General features: G+C 39.5%; 1 protein-coding gene across 1 annotated transcript in view; it reads left to right on the top strand.

The window, feature by feature from the left end:
• LOC100734545 (dehydrogenase/reductase SDR family member 7-like) overlaps positions 1–18,574 on the top strand; it is a 66,857-nt gene that overhangs the window by 25,672 nt on the left and 22,611 nt on the right. Inside the window, exons 2-5 of the mRNA XM_063240808.1 lie at positions 3,325–3,477; positions 5,172–5,278; positions 5,741–5,980; positions 8,355–8,477. Coding sequence (XP_063096878.1) covers positions 3,325–3,477; positions 5,172–5,278; positions 5,741–5,980; positions 8,355–8,477 — 623 coding nt within the window. The remainder of the gene's footprint in view (positions 1–3,324; positions 3,478–5,171; positions 5,279–5,740; positions 5,981–8,354; positions 8,478–18,574) is intronic.

The following is an 18,574-nucleotide window of genomic DNA, read 5'->3' as shown; positions in this document are numbered from 1 at the left end:
AACTGCCTGGCAGTTCTGACTAACTAGCAGGGTGAGATCACTGGTTACAAAGGTAGATTAATGATTCAGGCATCCTGCATGTTCATTTATGCGCTTGTGGTTACAGGGGTCAAGAAAGTAATACAAAGCCATGAAACAGTTACAGATCTAGGCAGTTCCCAAAGAATAAATTTTTTTAAAAAAATTTCTCTGTAGAATTGTTCCCTTTCAGCATTTATCTCTTTAACAAACACAGTCCTCTTGGGTACACCATTACTTATTTGGCCAAACTCATGTTTTTCAAGTCTTAGGGCTCTGTCTCTGTTTTTTCCCCAATTTCCACAATAATTCTGACTTAAAGCAGCTGGGTATAGTGATGCAATAGCCTGAATGACAGCCTGCCTTGAAATTTTCTCTGCCAGATTGATTGGTCCATCACCTTCAAATTTAGGATCCCACAAAAATCTCACAATATAGTTGATACATAGGTAGGTTCTTGGCCAGAATACAAGAAAATCCTCATAACAATTCTCAATTACACTATAGTAAATTAGTATATTAATATAGCCACCTATGATTATTCTTCTTTCCCATCTGAATCTTCATGAATTTGGTCTCTCAGGCTACATTCCAGCTGGAATTCAGGTCTTCTGAACTTCCATCGGAATTTCTCTTTAAACTCTACTATAATGTTCTAAACTTTCTCTAGTTTTAGTCTGCAAAATTTTCCATTTTGTTGCAAAAAGCCAGTTTTAAAATCTTTTGTGCCATACAGTCAGTCATAGGGACACCAACTGTCCCATTTTGGATATCAGTTATCTGTATCAGAAAGCTTTCTATTGCTATAACAAAATACCTTAGGCAATAAGATTAAAGGAGGAAAGATTTATATTTCACAGAGTTGCAGATGGTTGCACAGCTCCATCAGTCTGGAACTATAACAGAGCAGAACATCATGGCAGGAAACACATATTGAAACAAAGCTCTTCAGTCATGGCTCTAGAAGGAAAAGACAGAGAAGGGACTGGGTTCCTACTATAAACATTGAAAAGCATAAGCTCAATTACAATTTCCTCCAACTTTAGGTCCCATCTTTCCAGATTTCTACCATCCTCAATAGCATCATCAGGTAGGGACCAATGCTAAAGTGCATGCATTTTAGGGGAACATTTAAGATAAAACAAGGAGAGCCCACAATAACAAAAAAGGCAGACAGAGTCCAACACTTGGTGGAGCTTAAAATCCAGTTGGGATAAATCTGTGCAAACCTTAGTTATTTTCTGTCAAACTGAGATAAAGTTACCATGAGGGTTTTCATAAAGTAATGTGTTAGGTACTTAAGAAATAATGAAAAATTATTATGCCATTAACACTAGTAACTCTATGGTCCATGGTGGGAGAAATTAGAACACAGACATTACCTAGTGAATACAGTATTCCTTGTTTTTCTGCTTAAAAGCCTGACTGTTAAAAACTGTTCACTGATAATTACAGGTGTCCAAAGTTACACACTGAATAGGTGTCAGATTCTGCTCTGAGGGCTTTCCGTGGGTTAATTCAATCCTAGGAAGAATGTTTCATTGACTAGTTTTGCAGCACTAAGAAGCTAAGACACTGTGTTCCCACACAAGGGTTGTTCACAGTTATGTGAGGAAGTTAAATATGAGCCTGTCAATCTACAGAGTACATATTGTTCAGAAGATAGGGCTAAAGACTATTTAACTAACAGTATTTGGTAGATTCATGATTTTAACTTTTGGGTAAAAATCAGATATGTGATGTTGCTTGCTATTTTTAGATAATAAAAAATACTTTCATAAGCAAGATGCACAAAAACTTTTCAGCACAGTAACTCCACAGGGAGAGGTGGACAGTGGCTTTCATCTCTAGCAACATGAACAAGTCACTTACTCTTGCTTTAGCATTATCGGTGATCTTCCTTTGGAAGACAATTGGATAAGCTAAATACAGAGCAAAATTCATCTTGCCTGGACTACTAGAGTTTGCTAAGATGAGAGCTCAGGCATTTGGGGAGGACTTCTTCAAAACTGATACTATTTGATGGACATCAGATATAACTTGCAAATGGGAACATTTCTTTAACTACATATGGTGATTATATCATAACATAGTCAGAAGTTGGTGTATTTGTTTCCTCATCAAAACCTCAACTGCAAAATCTGGACTAATAGAAATACAACTTTGGTATGAACTTTATCAGTTACCAAAATCTAAATTTTCTACTTAATAAATGAAGAAAGTGAGGCTAGGCAATGACTTCCTAATTATTTAACTTTTCTTGATCAAAAACAAACTTAGAACCATGGAGTGAAACTATGGAATTATATGGCTTTCCTTGAATAAAGCCTAAAAGTTAACTGAGATCTACAAATACACAGAATATCATGTGGATGTCTGTTGACAGTATACTTTGTATTCATACCTTTTAAACAAATCCATATGAGATGTTTCCTTAGGACAGTAAAATTTAAATCCATGGTGGTGAATTGAAAACTGGTGGTCAATTTAACATCCAGCTCAGCTGAATCAGTGTGGTGCTGAATGTGTATGGTCCACTTGAGGATAGTTGCCAAGATACAAAAGAGAACTGGAGAGGAACAGTTTAGTATTGTTGGTTCTCCATTATGCTGTTGGTTTTGCTGTTGCCATTGGTTCTCCTGGAGGAGCTTGTTGAGCTTTTCCTGATATGAGGTTGGCTGTTCTCATCATCAGAGGAGCTCAGGACCTTGTTGCTGAGAATGGCTGAAGTTTACTTTGGGGAAGCTCTGTTCTTTACTGCTCCCTGGCCTCAGAGAAGAAGATGTTCAGTCTCCAGCAGAAGCTTGTCACGCTGGCTTCCTCATATGAACTCAGCTGTTGTCATTGTCAGAAGATCTTGGGACCTCATTGTCACTGAGGACGGCTGTGGTGCTTTTAGGGGAGCCTTAGTCCTTTTTTTGAGCATTGTTTCCTAGCTCCAGTGCAAAACCCTCAACCTACTGGCCTTGATCCTTCATCCTACTGGCATAGACTTTCTAGCATCTACTGCTGACCATCAGGCCTTCTCAGCACAGATCCATGAAATAGACTTGCGTGAGTCATTGTCGTGAGTTCTAGACCTCCATTTGGGCTTGTAGGAGGCACTGTCATGGACTCTAGGTCTTCAGCTGAACTCATGTAGGTTATTGCCATGAGATCCAGGGCCTGGATGGATTTCACCCATATATTGGGCATTTGTTTCTATTGATATTGCATAAAGTTTTCTTACTTTTTTGATATTATTTGATGTATTGGAGTAATTGTTTATTTAGTGCCTCTCTTACATTCTTCCTCCATCCTGTACAGAACAGGAGCTGACTGGCTTGGTGGTGTGGGTGACAGGGGCCTCAAGCGGAATTGGTGAGGAGCTGGCTTACCAGTTGAGCAAACTGGGAGCGTCTCTCGTGCTGTCGGCCAGAAGAAAGCATGAACTGGAGAGAGTGAAAAGACAATGCCTGGGTGAGTAACCCTCAATCAGCAGCCTTGCTTCCTAAAAATGAGTCAGTCTCCAACTGAGGTGCAGCTCTGGGAGTCCTAGCGGTAAGATGGGATTTCCCCCGTCAGCACACTCTGGCTGTGGAGTCTCCAAGTATCTGGACCTAAACCTGCTTTTGTTACCTGGTAAGCAGTTTTCCCTCCTTTTGCTTCTTTTCTGCCACCTTTCTACCCTCTCTGCTCCCCTCATTTCACCCCGTCCTCTTCCCTCTCCCCTCTTTCTCCCTATTAACGTATTTCTTGCACTGACACTAATTTCTCAAATGCTCAGGAATTTTTAGCGACCAGGTCACCTAATGTTTGTCTTGGAGTACAGTGTGATCCTGTCCATCACAAATACATTAAACCTATGGAATTTAATTGGGAATAATCCTTACTCATTTTGCCAAAGTGCCGGATATTATTTTCAAAAGGGATGGTAGCAGAATTTTGTTGTAAAAAAGAATTTTTATATCCAGTTATAAGAATTCAACTATGGTTTTGCAAAGGAACCTGATTAATATATTTTATATTCAAATAAATGGTGACTGTATGAATAATTTAGTCGCTTTCAGATTGTAAATAGTGATGTTCACATAGGAACTATCCTTAGGTTTAAAAAATCTTTTGTTTCTTATATGGCACTTAAAACTGAAATTGAAATAATTCTGAGATTAGTGGTAATCATTATTTTGGTTCTCTCGGTCATTCTTTGAAAATTTCCTTTTCCTTTGCGGTTGGCTAAACCAGCTCATTGCCCATCAACCTTGAAGAAGTCTCAGTGCTTTCACGATACTGTGTGCTTGATGGGCCACCATTCCTTCAGACAGCTGTTCTCCAGTGCTGTGACTTGCAAGGCCTGCTCCAGCAGAAATGCATCCTATCAGCTTTTTTTTTTTTTTTAAAGCTGGAAAGCGTGTCATCACTTTCTTTTTGTCTATCACATCCTTGGTGTAAGTCACTGTGCTGCTTTGACTATAGTTGATTTTCACCTTTTCGTCTTTTGCTCGTAAAGCTGCTATCCTTCATATATTCCCTACTCCTGCTTGCTTTTCTAGTTGACATTACTTACGGAATTTCAAACTTAGAGTTCATGAAAACTCGTTTCAGTTTTTCCACTGGTGAACAGCTGACTATAGCCCCACGTATTTTTATAAGTGGAAATTCTGGAAAAGATTGTGCCTGTTTCCTTCCTTTATCTCCTTAAAAACCTTGAGCTTTGTAGAGAGGCTTCTATGTATCCTTGACTATAGAGCTCTGAGCTTTCTATTGATTTAAGTTACATTGTGTAGCCTTTTAATTTGTATAAAATAGCTAAACATTGTAAACATAGAACAAAACAAATGTAACTGTACTTCTAAAGAAATTGCTGTACAATTTTGGCTTTGTTTAGTCTCTTACATAAACCTGCTTTCCTCAGAGTCTGTTCTAAAGTCCTACTGTGTATATTAATGCTGAAGCACAGTATCCAAATGCCTGTGAAGCTACCAGCTTTCTGTCTGCATCATGCACACTCAGCCTCTTCCAGTTCACTGAGAGAACTATCACAGGACCCACACAGACCCAGCCTTGTTGCCAGCTCCTTGTGTAGGGTAGGGGTTAAATGTAATGGGAATAGCCGGGAGTTTAACTGAGCCATGGCATGATGTTCACGGTAATTTTTAAGTGTCTTTCTTTAGAGAATGGCAATATAAATGAAAAAGACATCCTCATTCTTCCCCTGGATCTGACCGACAGAAGTGGCCATGAGGCAGCTACCAAAGCTGTTCTCCAGGAGTTTGGTAAAGTAAGTAATGTTTGCAACTGTAGATTAATGATTTGCTTTGCCTGGTTTTTAAGTAGCTGCAGAAATGATTCCCATGCACACTGCACTTATTCAAAGAGCTTTTGGGAGATAAGTGTCCATGGAATGGCCTCAGAGCTGTGAGACCTCATCATCTCTGGGCCTTATCTTTAAGTAGTAAGTATTTTTTTACACCTTACCAAAAACTGTTTTCTCTATGTAGGACAAAAGAAGGCAAAAGTTCAGTGCTGTTTTTGTTTTTACAACTCTTTTCATGAGGAATTACTTAAAATGGGAAATCTATAGGCAAATTCTGTTTCTTTGTTTTAGTTTATTTTTTTATTGCTGACTTCTCAAAATATACATCGTCCCGCTGATTCTTGAAAGAAACTATAATAACTACGGCGAGGAATTATTTCAGTCCATTCACACAAGACATCGTGAATTCTGATCTTATTTAACTAGATTGACATTCTCATCAACAACGGAGGAAGATCCCACTGTGCTTCAATTGTGAATACCAGCATGGATGTCTTCAAGGAGCTAATGGAAATTAACTACTTAGGGACGGTGTCCTTGACCAAGTGTGTGCTGCCTCACATGATCCAGAGGAAGCAAGGAAAGATTGTGACTGTGATTAGCCTTTTAGGCATTATATCGGGGTGTTTCTCAAGTGGATATTGTGCAAGCAAACATGCTCTTCGGGTAAGGCAGCTGGAATCCAACTGTCCTATAACTAATCTACTCATGTATGGGGTTTATGGTCACCACTGGGCAGTTCATTTAAAGTAAGCATTACATGAGGACATAGAAAAAAAAAAGAAATTTGGCAGAAATCATCTTCAGTAAACAGTAAATAAGAATTAAGTCACAAATGCCTTTAGCTTACCCAACACAGTTGTACAAGCGATTTTACTCTACCATGCACTGCAGCGGATTCTGTGAACATAAAATAAGCTGTGTATTTTGCTCTTAAGAAATATATAGTCAATAAGTCACTTTTTATCTGACTCTGCTTGCTGCCACATCTTGGCAAACATTGTCTACCCAGTTTTCTTCTACATACTTCAGGATGTTCTCCTTCTGCCTTAATTTCTGTGACTTCTTTTACTTTCTCTTTGTATTTCTACTTTGCTTTATGTTGTGTAGTTATGCCTGTCTGTCAAAAATAGGTGTTGACATCAGAGTGATGAGTCCTGAGTGTCGTATACCTGCAGGGGGAAACTTCTCCTCTGATTAGTCTGGTTTCAATGGGAGGAAGAAAGTCTCATCAAGGCAGAAGCTCCGAGTGAGGGTTGATTGATGTAACATAAATTATAAGGTGATAAATACTAGAATTGAGTGAATTTGTAATGTTGGATTAACAGTGCTTATGAAGGGCTGGGAAGGCAACACTGTTGTAGAACACTTACCTAGCATGTGCAAGGCACTGGATTGGGCCTAGCACTGCAAAAAAAGAGAATAAGTGAATGTTACAACATTCCAAGGACAACAGAAAGAAAACTATTAAAGGTGATGCAAGAGTAATAACTATTTCTGCTGAAGGCAAGTTTTAGTAGAATATTCCCCAGTTGGAATAATAAGATGCAATAACTGAACAGTTACTACAGTTCATGAAAATGGAAATTTTGGTTCATTTGGGCATTGTCTCTGCTGAGAAGAGCAGAATGTTGCTGAGAAAGACAAAGCACAATTAAATACTGATGATTTGTTGACTTTGGGGTGTAATTGGGCTTTCAGTGACTTCCAGTGGAGAACTTGGGTAAGTCTTAGGCAGGCTCAAAGAGAGAGCATCTTCCCTCTTGGCTGGCACCAAGTATTTCATAGCCCAGGCAGGAGCCTTTTAATAAAGCAAGAAGAGCTGTGTGACTTGCCCACCTACACACCCTATTTAATCACTGGTCTTTATCTGCTAGATGTGACACATTGAAGGTTTAGTTAGTCATAGTAGTACGTCGACACTCAGACCAGGAGGCTCTTTCTGATTAACACAACTCCTTCTGCCACTCCCAGAAATACACAGAGTGAATGTGTTTATGGTTGAAAAGACTACAGTACATACTACATGAAAAAGGATTTCAGTGAAGACAGGTTTTAAGGTTGGATATATTGGCTTGCACAATGCACTGTTTTGCTAGAGAGGGTCAAACAGTGAAAGACACAGGAATTCTCCAGTATTTCCCCAGCACTGTTTTTGTCCACCTTTCAGTTAGGCAGTAGATCAGGCTCTGATGACAGGAGCTCTTGAAACCCCTGTGCTTGTTAGAGGTCAGCTGTTGAAGGTTGTCGAAACATGTACTACTATGGGGTAACTATTGAGGTTTTTCAGAAGTTAAATAACTTTCTAACAATATAGTTTTAGAACATTTCTTAATTTAGAAAAATGGATGATGGGATTTCTGTTTTCTCCCTGTTCATTTGGAAATGACCAATATCTATGTCTAGAAAGTGTATCTTTTTTTTTAACACAAACATCATTCCATAAGTGATCATATTCTGTTTTAAACTAGCCATGTACTAGTTATCGCCAAATAGATAAATGTTTGCTGAAATTTATAGACTAGTGATATGAACTGAGAACACTGAATTCTTCCTTGGTGACTATTTCAGTGACGTGCTAATCCTGCTTTCCTTTACTCTGTTCCATACCTAGAGCACTTTGAGGAATAAAGAGAATCCAGCCTTCCCACCTTCCCCCCACCAGATTGGCAAATCTGGGCAACACAAACTTCTTTTGCAGTGTAGTGATGAGCGTTAGCATGTGTAAGGTGAATCTGAATAGTCAGGAATAGTTTTCACCTATTCATTTTTTCCCTGTAATAAAAGCCATTAGTAGTAAGAATGACTGGCATCAAGGAGGTGGTCGATTTGTGCTAGTCAATAGATGTGGATGTGTGTTCTAAATTTCCTCTGGTCTTAAAGTTAAAAATGTCTAAGAAGCTTGGCTGACTCCATTACCTGTCCTTTACTCTGTGAATTCAGAACAAATTTTGGTAAATGAGATATGTGTCTGTATTTAAATTGACTTCCTTTTTTATTTTGATTATTGAGTTCTCTTTTTGTGTGTGTTTGCTCTTAGGGATTCGTTAATAGCCTCGACATTGAAATTGGGGAATACCCTGATATTATAATTTCTAATATCTACCCTGGACCTATACACTCAAATATATTGAAGAATGCACTAACTGAGGAAGTCACAAAGGTAAAGCTTTCTAGAATGTAAATAATTTCAACGCTTAGTAGTTATGTCTTCATGGTATACTGCAGAATATCAGGGTTTTATGTCTGATCTGCCTATGAGTTATTCATGAATCTTGAATCATGGCATTATGAAAATTGTAGAAGTTTTCTGTTACTACTTCAGCACCCAGTTTTAATGATGAGTAATGAAATTACTAAGGACCACTTATCGGTGCTCTACCATTTGTGTCTACTGTTAGTTGACAGGTGACAGACATTTTTTTAAATTAAGAAATTCCTTTGAAAACCTGGCATAACAATATATCAAGTACCTGTAAGCAAGTCAGGACATCAAGGAAAACTATTCTGAAGTGAAAGTGAGAAAGAGAGCTCTTGGAACAAAAAACTAATGAGAAACCTAAGCGGAAAAATGGAGTGGTAACTGACAAAAGTACAAACCAGTTCACAACTTCAATACCAACTATTCAGCTAGGGGGGTGGAATCTGACACCGCAAGCACAGGATGCCAGGTATGGAACACAGCACTCCCAGCGTGTGAGTGGGGTGCTTTGCTCTGGTGGTACATGCCATCCCACTGAGAAGAGTTTTGTCTTCCTCCATCTTCAGTCCATCTCCACTTGAACCTTGGCTGGTATCTCAAATTAAAGAACAGGGAGATAGCTGTTCCCAGCATTTGACCTGATCCCAGAAGGGTATGACTGGCAGCGCTGTAACTTCTTCCTTCTGGACATATAACCTCCTTGATAACAGCAGACCGAAATAACACAACTGTTATGGACACTGAAGCTCTGAGGAATATACTGCACAGTTTAGAACACACCTTCCTGACCCAACATCAAAGAAAGTCCATCATAATATTCATACCTAAGCCTACTTGTCACAAACGAAGATGCCTCTAGGGAAACTACACTATAAAGTTTATTTAGAATCAGTCTTTCGACTACATAACTAACTGGTGTCCCACTCTACACTGTCAGAAGAAGGCTTCCCACTAAGAAGTTTCACACATAAAAATAGAATAAATATCTATCCAACAAATGCACACATCTCAAGATAGAAACACAGGAAGTATGAAACACAGGAAGATACTCTCTGATATCTGAATTGAAAACAATAAGGCAGATTAAAACTTGGACAAAAATTCAAAAGAAGGGTTTTAAATTACTAATTAAATAAAGAAGAATAAAAATAAGTAGCTAATGGCTTAAAAATCCTTGAAAGATCAATTTAGTAAGGAGATAGAGATGCAGAGAAAGGATCAAACAGGAATGAAGATGTAAAGCTCAATGTATCACAGGAAAAGAATTCTAACAAACTGTGAGTGAATCAGGAAAGGAACACAAACTAAAACAGGAGGATACAATATCACATTCAAACTGTAAAAAACCAAATTTTTTATACTTTTTTTTTTTATCGGTATCAGGGATTGAACTCACAACCACCTGCTTAAAGGCAGGTGTTTATGCCACTGAGCTAAATCCCCAGCCCCAAAAAACCAAATTTTTTTAAAAAAGAACAGAACGTAGATCTATAGGATGCCATTAAAAGCAGAAATGTATATATACGATCAAAACTGACAAGAGTTTTGAGTCAAAGGTTAAAAGCATAAAAATTCTAAGTAATAGCAGAAATTTTACATTTTTGAAAGAAGTGAACAGCCAGCTACAGAAGGCTTTTGCAACTCCAAATACACACAACTAGGAAACAATTTCTTTACCATGTATCCCAGTAAATCTTCACTACATTCAGAGCAAAGGCCGACTATTTAAAGATACAAGAGAAAAGCACTCCATCACTTATATTAAGCCCATGAAAATATTGATACGTTTCTCAGCAGAAGCTCTTAAGACTAGGAAGCATAGAGTGAGGTTTATCAAATTCTGAAGTTAAGTAACTGCAACCTAGATTATTATATTGAGCAGTTTTGTCAGGTGTAATCAGAGGAGAAATAAAGACCTATCAAGATAAGCATAAGTTAAAGAATTCATGACCACAAAACCAACATTATGTTTGATTGTTTGATCATTTTTATGCCTAAATCTTGTAATCTGAACAAGTACTTTTAAGATAACAATATGCAATATATTAACTAGGTCAATTTCCTTCTATTTTTTGAAATTCTGTTACAATTTTTATACTTTGTTTCATTTTCAAAATAAAAACATTTGTAAAACTAAGCATTATAGAACATATTGAAAAGAATCCCCTAGAAAGAAGCAAGAAAACAATCGTGAAATCTTGAAAAGAACAAGACTCAGTATAGGAGTAGAAAAATTAGAATTAGAAAAGAATCTAATGTGATTAATTTAGGAAACATCACCCCTCTAAAATAAGATGTGACCATACCTTATATAAAACAACCAGAAGCAAGATAAAATCACATTAGTTTTTTAATAACACCAACTGTAAATGTTATTTCCTTTAATTATAAAAATTCAGAGTAGCTGATTGGATGAAAATACAAACCCCACAGTTGTTGCCTGCCAGAAATTCACCATACTAGTTTGGACATGTAGAGACTAAAGGTGAAATTACCAAAAATGGTAATTCAAGGCAGAGGAATCTGAAAGCACACAGGAGCACCTATACTGAGATAAGAGCTTTCTGTTTCTGGGGCAAAATACCAGACATAGACAATTTAAAAGAACAAAAGATTATTTTGTCTCAAGGTTTCAGATATTGAAGTCCATGCATGAATGGCTCCAAGGCAGATTAATATGGAGGGAACCTTCTCATCTCAGGGCTGCTGAAAATCAGAAAACAGAACAAAAGCCAGGCAGAGAGAATGACTAAGGACAGTATATTACATCAGAGTCATACCTGCAGTGATCTTTTCCCTCCAACTATTTCTCACCTCCTAATAGCTCATCCAATCATGAAATTCATCAAATACTTAGTACTCTGATGAGATTGGAACCATGATAGCCACATTCCAAAAGTCATACCCTAAATATTTGAGCCTTTTATGAGAGATGTTTGATGCGAACAACATTTCATCCTGAATGTTACTGTACATCTCATTATTCAAAGTGCATTCAGTCCATCTCCAAGAGTACTGAAAGTCCAAGTCCAAATCTCCTCTCAAATTCAAAGCAAACTCTTATCTGTGATCCACTGCAGAAATTGAAAGCAAATTCTGTACTCTTAGGATACATTGGCACAGGGTTCACATACCTCTCTCAAAAGGGAAGAAGACAGGACTAGAAAGGAAGCACAGAGGAAGCACAGAGATAGAAAGGGGCACATGATGGCAGGATGTGTATTCCAAAGTGCTTTGGTGGTTTTTTTGGGTTGCAGTTCTGTCATTGACTGTCTTTGCTTGTTTCTTGAGCTTTCTGTAGCACATGTTCTCCATTTCCAGCATCTCTAAACCTGGGGTCATATACACAAATTTGGCCTCTCTTCCACAGTGTAATGCACCACATTCTCTGTGTCTCTCATCATGGACTCCAACCCTGATAAATATTGCCTGGCCTCCCACCCCTTCCTTTGAAATTCTAAGTGGAAACTTCCAAAATCTCATAACTCTTGAATTCTGCATGCATATAAAACCAGCATGATGTGGATGATTCCAAGGTCTCCCATCAGTGTGAGAAAGAGTAAATACTCCTTTCACAACAGGCACATTGGCCTCTGTTATGGATTAAATATTTCATTCCCCCTCTCCCAGGCCTCATGTAGTATGGATGCAGTTGAATCTGGCGTTTGTGATTAGTTTGTTGCCTAGCACTAGCATTGATAATGTGAGCGTTCTACTCACCCCGGGGTGGAGCAATGGTTTCATGTAAAGGCAGGAAAAAGGCATGTCTTGCTCTTTTGTTTTTACTTTTGCTGTTTGTAGCAGCCATAAGATGCCACCTGAATGATTGGGTGACTGGAACAGTTTACGCTGCTCTGTAGAGGAAATTCTGGTCAGATCTCGGGAGACCAGAAGGTGTATAAAAAGCCTGCCAATGAAGACCAGTCTTGGTTGGAAAGAAGGATCACATTGGTTATTGAGTCCCACATGATGTGTGTTATGGCTTGACAAAAAGTTTGTCTGCATTTTGCTTGTGCCCAGAGACTTTGCCTAAGTCTGAGATTAAGAGTGATGGGCTGATTAATCTGGCAAAGGAAATTTCAAGGCAGTTGAAAATGGAGTTGGTGGCATGGTTGTTGTTGGAGGTTTCAGCCAGATATATGTTGCAAAACAGGAGCAAAGAGCCCAGCAGGATAATTTAAAACATTGTGAGTTTGGCCAAAAGAAAAACTCCAGTAAAGCTGTGGACCATAAAGACAGAGCCAAAACTTTTATTGCTGAGAAGGAACAGAGAAATAAAAGAGATGGCCTGGGGCCATCCTGGGCAGCAAGTCTTCACCATTTGCAGCCTCAAACTGTCAAAAGTGAAAGACTTCACTTAGAGGAGTTGCAGAGTGCCTCATTCCAGAGTAGTGACAAAATGGTGGCAACCACATCATATTCCAGACTGGTGGCAGGAGAGAGAAGGTTTTCCTCACATTCAGGTTCAGAGAGCTCAGTGACCCAGGCAGTCAACTCCTGCAGCCAAGAGAGAGAAAAGCCTGGCTACTGCTATGGCTGGCAGCAGATCTTGGCAGCATCCACATGGTACTGGTTTTAGGTGCAAGGAAATGCACAAGTTCTCAGGGTAAGCCAGCTTCCACCCCAATTGCAAAAGGCCTGGGAGGGCAAACAGTGTGCCCTTGAGAGGGCAATATGTAAAGATGTAAGGGTGAAGCCAAAGGTGCACTGGAGATCCAGAAGTTTGAAAAATCCAGGAACTTGGATAATCCAAGGAAAGTTTGCAAAAGCTGAGCAGAGGGGCCTTAACAGGGAAGCTGCAGGAGCTGAAATCCTGGAAGCTCTGTGGAGTGGAATCACCCAAGCTTTTTGGCACTTACAGCCAGATTACTTCAGATGTAGAGCATGGACCTCGAGGGCTTAATGTTTGCCCTGCTGGATTTTAGACTTGTTTTGGTTCTAATATTTGGTATTGCCCTGTTTGTAACTTTTGGAATGGTAATGTTTATCTTGTTCCTTTGCATTTAAGAAATGTTTAACCTGGTTTCATTTGTACAGCAGGTTGCAGTTAAAAGTTTGCCATAGATCTTGGAGGAGATTTGGGACTTGGGATTTTCAGCAATACTGAACCTGTTAGGACTTTGGCAATTCTTGGAGATGGACTAAAGGATATGCATGAGTCTGGGGGAGCCAGAGGGAGAAGGTTATAGATTATATATTCTTCCCCCACACCCAGCCTCATGTGATATGGATGCAGCTGAATCTAGTGTTTGTGATCAGTTTTTTGTCTAGTGCTAGGATTGGTGATGTGTGTGTTCCATCCACCTACGGGTGGAGCTATTATATGATGTAATGGTGCAAAGAAGGTGTGTCTTGTTCTTTTGCTTTTGCTGTTTGCAGGAGCCATGAATGAATGGCTACCTTGCTGTGCCATGCTGCCTTGGAGCCAACTGAGTATGCACTGAAACCTCCAAAAATAATAAGAAATATGTTAGAGTTTTCTGGCACCATGGAGAAGCAAAATGTACAAAAAGAAAAGAACAGGTTGATTGAGGATGTGGAAAGGAGTGCACAACCCATGGTAGTTGGGCTGTCTCCTTCAACTGGATACAGAGAAGTAGAAGATTATATGACCTCTGATTGGAAGTGACAAACAGGGCAAATATTGATGATGGGTGAGGAACTGATTGGAATTCTCTTTGTGCACAAAGAGGAAGGGGAGTTGCAATTAGGGCTGAAGAAAGAAGTGATCAGTGTTCCTGCTTTGGCCTTCCACCATGTTAGACCACCACCATAATTGTACAGTAATTCATATCAGGGCAAGAACCTTTCGTTCCTATCTTTGTACTGTCTCTCTTACTACTTCTTGCTGGGTGGGAGTGTCATTTTGGGGTCTAAGAAGTTGACAGATGATGGTTGAAGCCCATGTAAAAGCTGCTACCAGCCAGGACAAGAAGTTTCTTGTTGGGAAAATGCTCACATCCTAGATTGGAGAAATAAAAAACACAAGGTGCTATGAGGAGGCAGGTCACTATCATAATTAGATGGCCTACGCGTGGTAGAAGGAAAAGTGCCCTCGATCTGAATGTGTCGTTCCATCGGGGCCATGGTGAGGAAGAATCTAAAAAACAAGCATGGAGTTGGGAAGGGTGGAGTTATGAGAGGTAATTTTTCCCCCATCTGAAAGGATTAAAGTGTAGGTAGGACTTGTCCTTGGTCTAGGGGTTGAGCTGGAGAGAATGGGAAGCATGAGAAAAGTAAGGCCTGACAGTTGAATCATACTTGGGAAATTATAAACTAAGGTTGGGTAGGGCTGTGGCTGCACTGCTGTAAGTGAGATGAGATCCTAGACCCAGAGGGCTCTCATGTTCAGAATGTAAGGGATTAGGAGCCAAACAGGTTAACAAAACATGACCTAGCCTGAAAGTTGTGGCTGTGCGACCTTGGTGAGATAAGAGATGAGATGACCACTAAGGGGTGTAGAGTCAGGAGAGCCAGGGTTAGGAAGGCACAGCTTAGTTTGAGTCACATGGAACAAGGACAACAGTCCGGCAATCTTGACTACTGTTGAAGTTCTAAGGAAGACCAGGTAGGGGCCATTCCATTTTAGCTGTAGTTCTGATGAGGGATCTGAGGAATAAAGGTTGGGCCCTTATCTAACTGGATACTCTGAAGTAGACTAAACCTTGGAATTATTTTTTTGAACTGAGTCTTTCACAAGTAGTCTCCCTGGTTGTGGGAAAGGCTTTTATCCATCCTGAAAAAGTACAGACAAAGATAAGAAGATATTTGAAAGTTTTGTGGCAGGGCATATATGCAAAATCTATCTGCCAGTCCTGACCAGGGATGTGTTTATGAAATTGATGAGTAGAAAAGGGGGAAGGACATGGTTTGAGTCCCTGAATTGAGGTTCTAACACAGACATGACAGGTATGAATAAGTTGTTGAGACCTGAGGGTGTCTGAGTCAGTCAACATAAACACAAAAGAATCCTGACAATCAGGGTATAGATGGATAGTAAAAAAGGCATCTTTAAGACCTAGGACTGTAAAGTGAGTGGTAGAGGAAGGGATAGAGAGGGAGTATGGTGTAAGGGTTTAGCACCACTGGGTGAACTGGGGTAACCGAGTCATTGGTTACCCTAAGGTCTTGTACCAGGTGATAGGACCCAAACGTCTTCAGTATCAGGAGAATGAGAGTGTTGTAGGGTAAATGGGGAGGTTTAAGAAAACCATTGTCTATAAGATGCTTAATTAGAGGTTTAAGTCCCTGTAAAGTGTTTGGGAGCTATATGATATTGGGGAATGCAAGGAAAAAATTGAAGGATCCCTGAGACAAATTTAAACAGGCATAGCATCAGTAGCCTGGGTGGGGTTGGAGGTGTTTCAAATTATGGGATCAACAAGGGAAGAAGGAAGAGGAAGGGACTTTGCAGCACTTTGGTGGTGTTTGGAGGATGGGAGCTGTGGGGAGGGAGAAAGTAAAGGAGAAGTTAAGCTTTTGGAGAAGATTCCTACCTAAAGGCATTATAGGATATGTTGGAATTACCAGAAAGCTGTGGGTCTCAGACAATTTGGAGCCTGCATGGAATGGGCCCTGTTTGAAGAGGCTGCGTAGGTTGGCTTTCAACCCACTACAGAGACTGAGGATTTAATATAATGGCTTAAAAACACTATATATGGCCTCCGTGTCTACAAGTACAGAGAATGTCTTACCTGAGACCTCCAGTGAGACATGAGGTTCTGAGAAGGATACCTTAGCAGGGGCTGTGGGCTGCGAGCCCCATCAGTCTTCAGCAGCAAGTCCAAGTAGATCAGTCAGTGATGAGTCTAGTGGTGACAAGATCTCCTGTTTGAGCAAGGAGTTAGAGGATGGCTTACCTGCTCTCTGGTGGCTGGGACAGTCACTCTTCCAGTGGCCCTTGAGATTGCAGAAAGGGCATTCTCGCATCCAGTGTTTTTCCTTGTTGCAATTGAAGCATGATACGGGAGGGGCTCAGGCAACTCTGCCCTGCTTTGGTTTACCTGTCTTAGAGCTCCAAGTGCCACTGCTAAAAGATTATTATTTTTCCTCCTTTTGAGTTTTATCTCTGTTGTTGGAAACATGAAAAGCCATATTAAGAAGGTCTCCCTGTGAGATTTGAGGCCCAAGTTTAGCCTTTTGTTTGGGGATCTAGGCATCTGTCTCTTCCAAAGTCACAAGACATCTGGTCCTCTATGCTGGCTCCCTTGAGGCCATAGCCCTGTCTGACTGCCTATAATATTTTTTAACTGACTCAGCTGCCTGTAGCATTTTTTTCACTGAAGAAGTAACCCAAACTGCCATGAGGGTAATAGGTGATGACTGATCTGGCTTCTTCAGGCTGAAGGGATTTGAAGTCAAGTGGTATTCAGGGATACTCTGCAGAGCTTTTAATTAGTGGCCGTCAGTGGACAGCAGGCATTTTCATCTTGGGTAGGTGTATAGCTGCAAGTCTAGAGGAGACAAAGGCAAAGAATCAATTAAGTATGTAGGAACCAAATAATAGAATCAACAGGACAATTATGAGTATAGTTTTGCTAATGGCTTCCCATAAGGAGATTAAGGATAAAGTCCAGGGAATTTTAGAAACTGGCATGTCATTGATTTGTCATACACACATCCCTAGTTTTTACAATTGCATAAGTACCTCCTGTGCTGTTAGAATTCCTACTGCCATCTGATTTTGGAGGATGGTTTGTTTTATTAATTTTATCTTTTTTACTTAGGAGAGAGACCAGCTATGGTGTCATTTAAGCCCTGTTGAGTACAGTTAATTATCGTCTCAGTATGCACTATATAACCTTTTTGGCAGGAGAGAGATCTGGTAGATCCCAGTAAAAGGAATCTAAAAGGAATTTATAACTATCTCTAAGTTTTAGTTGTTGAACATCCAGAAAAGATTGATAATAGTATAGTTTAGTAAAGCAGTAAGCGTAACATTTAACGGAACTTCTATTTTCTGTTAACCATGGGTGTTTTAACATTTGAGATGACATTTTGTGACACATATCTTTTAATAGGATATCATTGAAGAAATTTGTGACATTGTTTGGACTGTTCAATATTTAAGCATCACTAAGTATAGTGGCACATATATAACATGTACATTACATAAATTTTTATTTAAAAATTATCATTTGACTAGTGACCTCATGTTGGTTTGACTTGAATCTCCTGGCTGGAGCACAAGAAAAAAAGCAGATGTCAGGATCTGAAAGAAAATGTTTATCATCATAAACAATCCCAATTTTATATTTGAAGGCATAACTATACCATAAGCAAAAATGAATTGTCTTAGCTATATGAACTTTAGTTGGGGTGTCTCCCATAAGGCTATGGAGATTATTGGGGCTTCTGATAAATGAATAAGAGCTGGTTAAAGTTACCAGGTAGGCACTTTCTTATTCAACAATTGAAGTCTTTTCCAGTCTCTCTTCACCCCAAGGAATATTGTTTGACCAGTTTTAGCATCATTTTGACCAGCTGGCAACCTATAAATCTATAGCCCAAATAAACTTTGATTAAATGATCTGAAAATGAAAAAAAAATTAAAGAGAAAAGATTGTTGAGTTCAAATAAAAAGGAATAGCTATTTACAGAGCAAACAAATAGATTAACATGGACAGATGATCTGCACAATATAAACAGACTGGACAAACAGACAATAGATATACAGACAGACTGACAAACATCTTTCAAAATCAGAGTGCACTCATATATTTTTGGCCAATTTGAACTACAGTAAATAGACTAGTGTGAACTTTTTTGTAGGCTAATTAATAGAGATCTCTTGAACTAAGAATAGCAGAAAAGGAGTCTAATTTATGATTACTCTGAGATACGTCAGCAAGGGAATAAGGAACACGAATATGAACTAGTTCCTCAGGACCAGCCTGTTTCCAAAGGGGAAACCTGGGTTGAGGCTGAGAGGCTATGGAGTGAGAATCTTCTGAGCAGTCAATCATCCAGCAGGCATCTGTGGGCAGTTACCAGGTGATCCACCACAAAATGGCCACTCATCACCAAGTAAGAGGGAAGCACAAGATGGAGACTCGTCA

Source organism: Cavia porcellus, unplaced genomic scaffold (assembly GCF_034190915.1).
Source record: "Cavia porcellus strain 051 isolate PalLab524CR breed Dunkin Hartley unplaced genomic scaffold, mCavPor4.1 scaffold_31, whole genome shotgun sequence".
Classification (NCBI taxonomy): Eukaryota; Metazoa; Chordata; class Mammalia; order Rodentia; family Caviidae; genus Cavia; species Cavia porcellus.
Note: the sequence above shows the minus strand (reverse complement) of the source record. Positions and strands in the feature narration are given on the sequence as shown.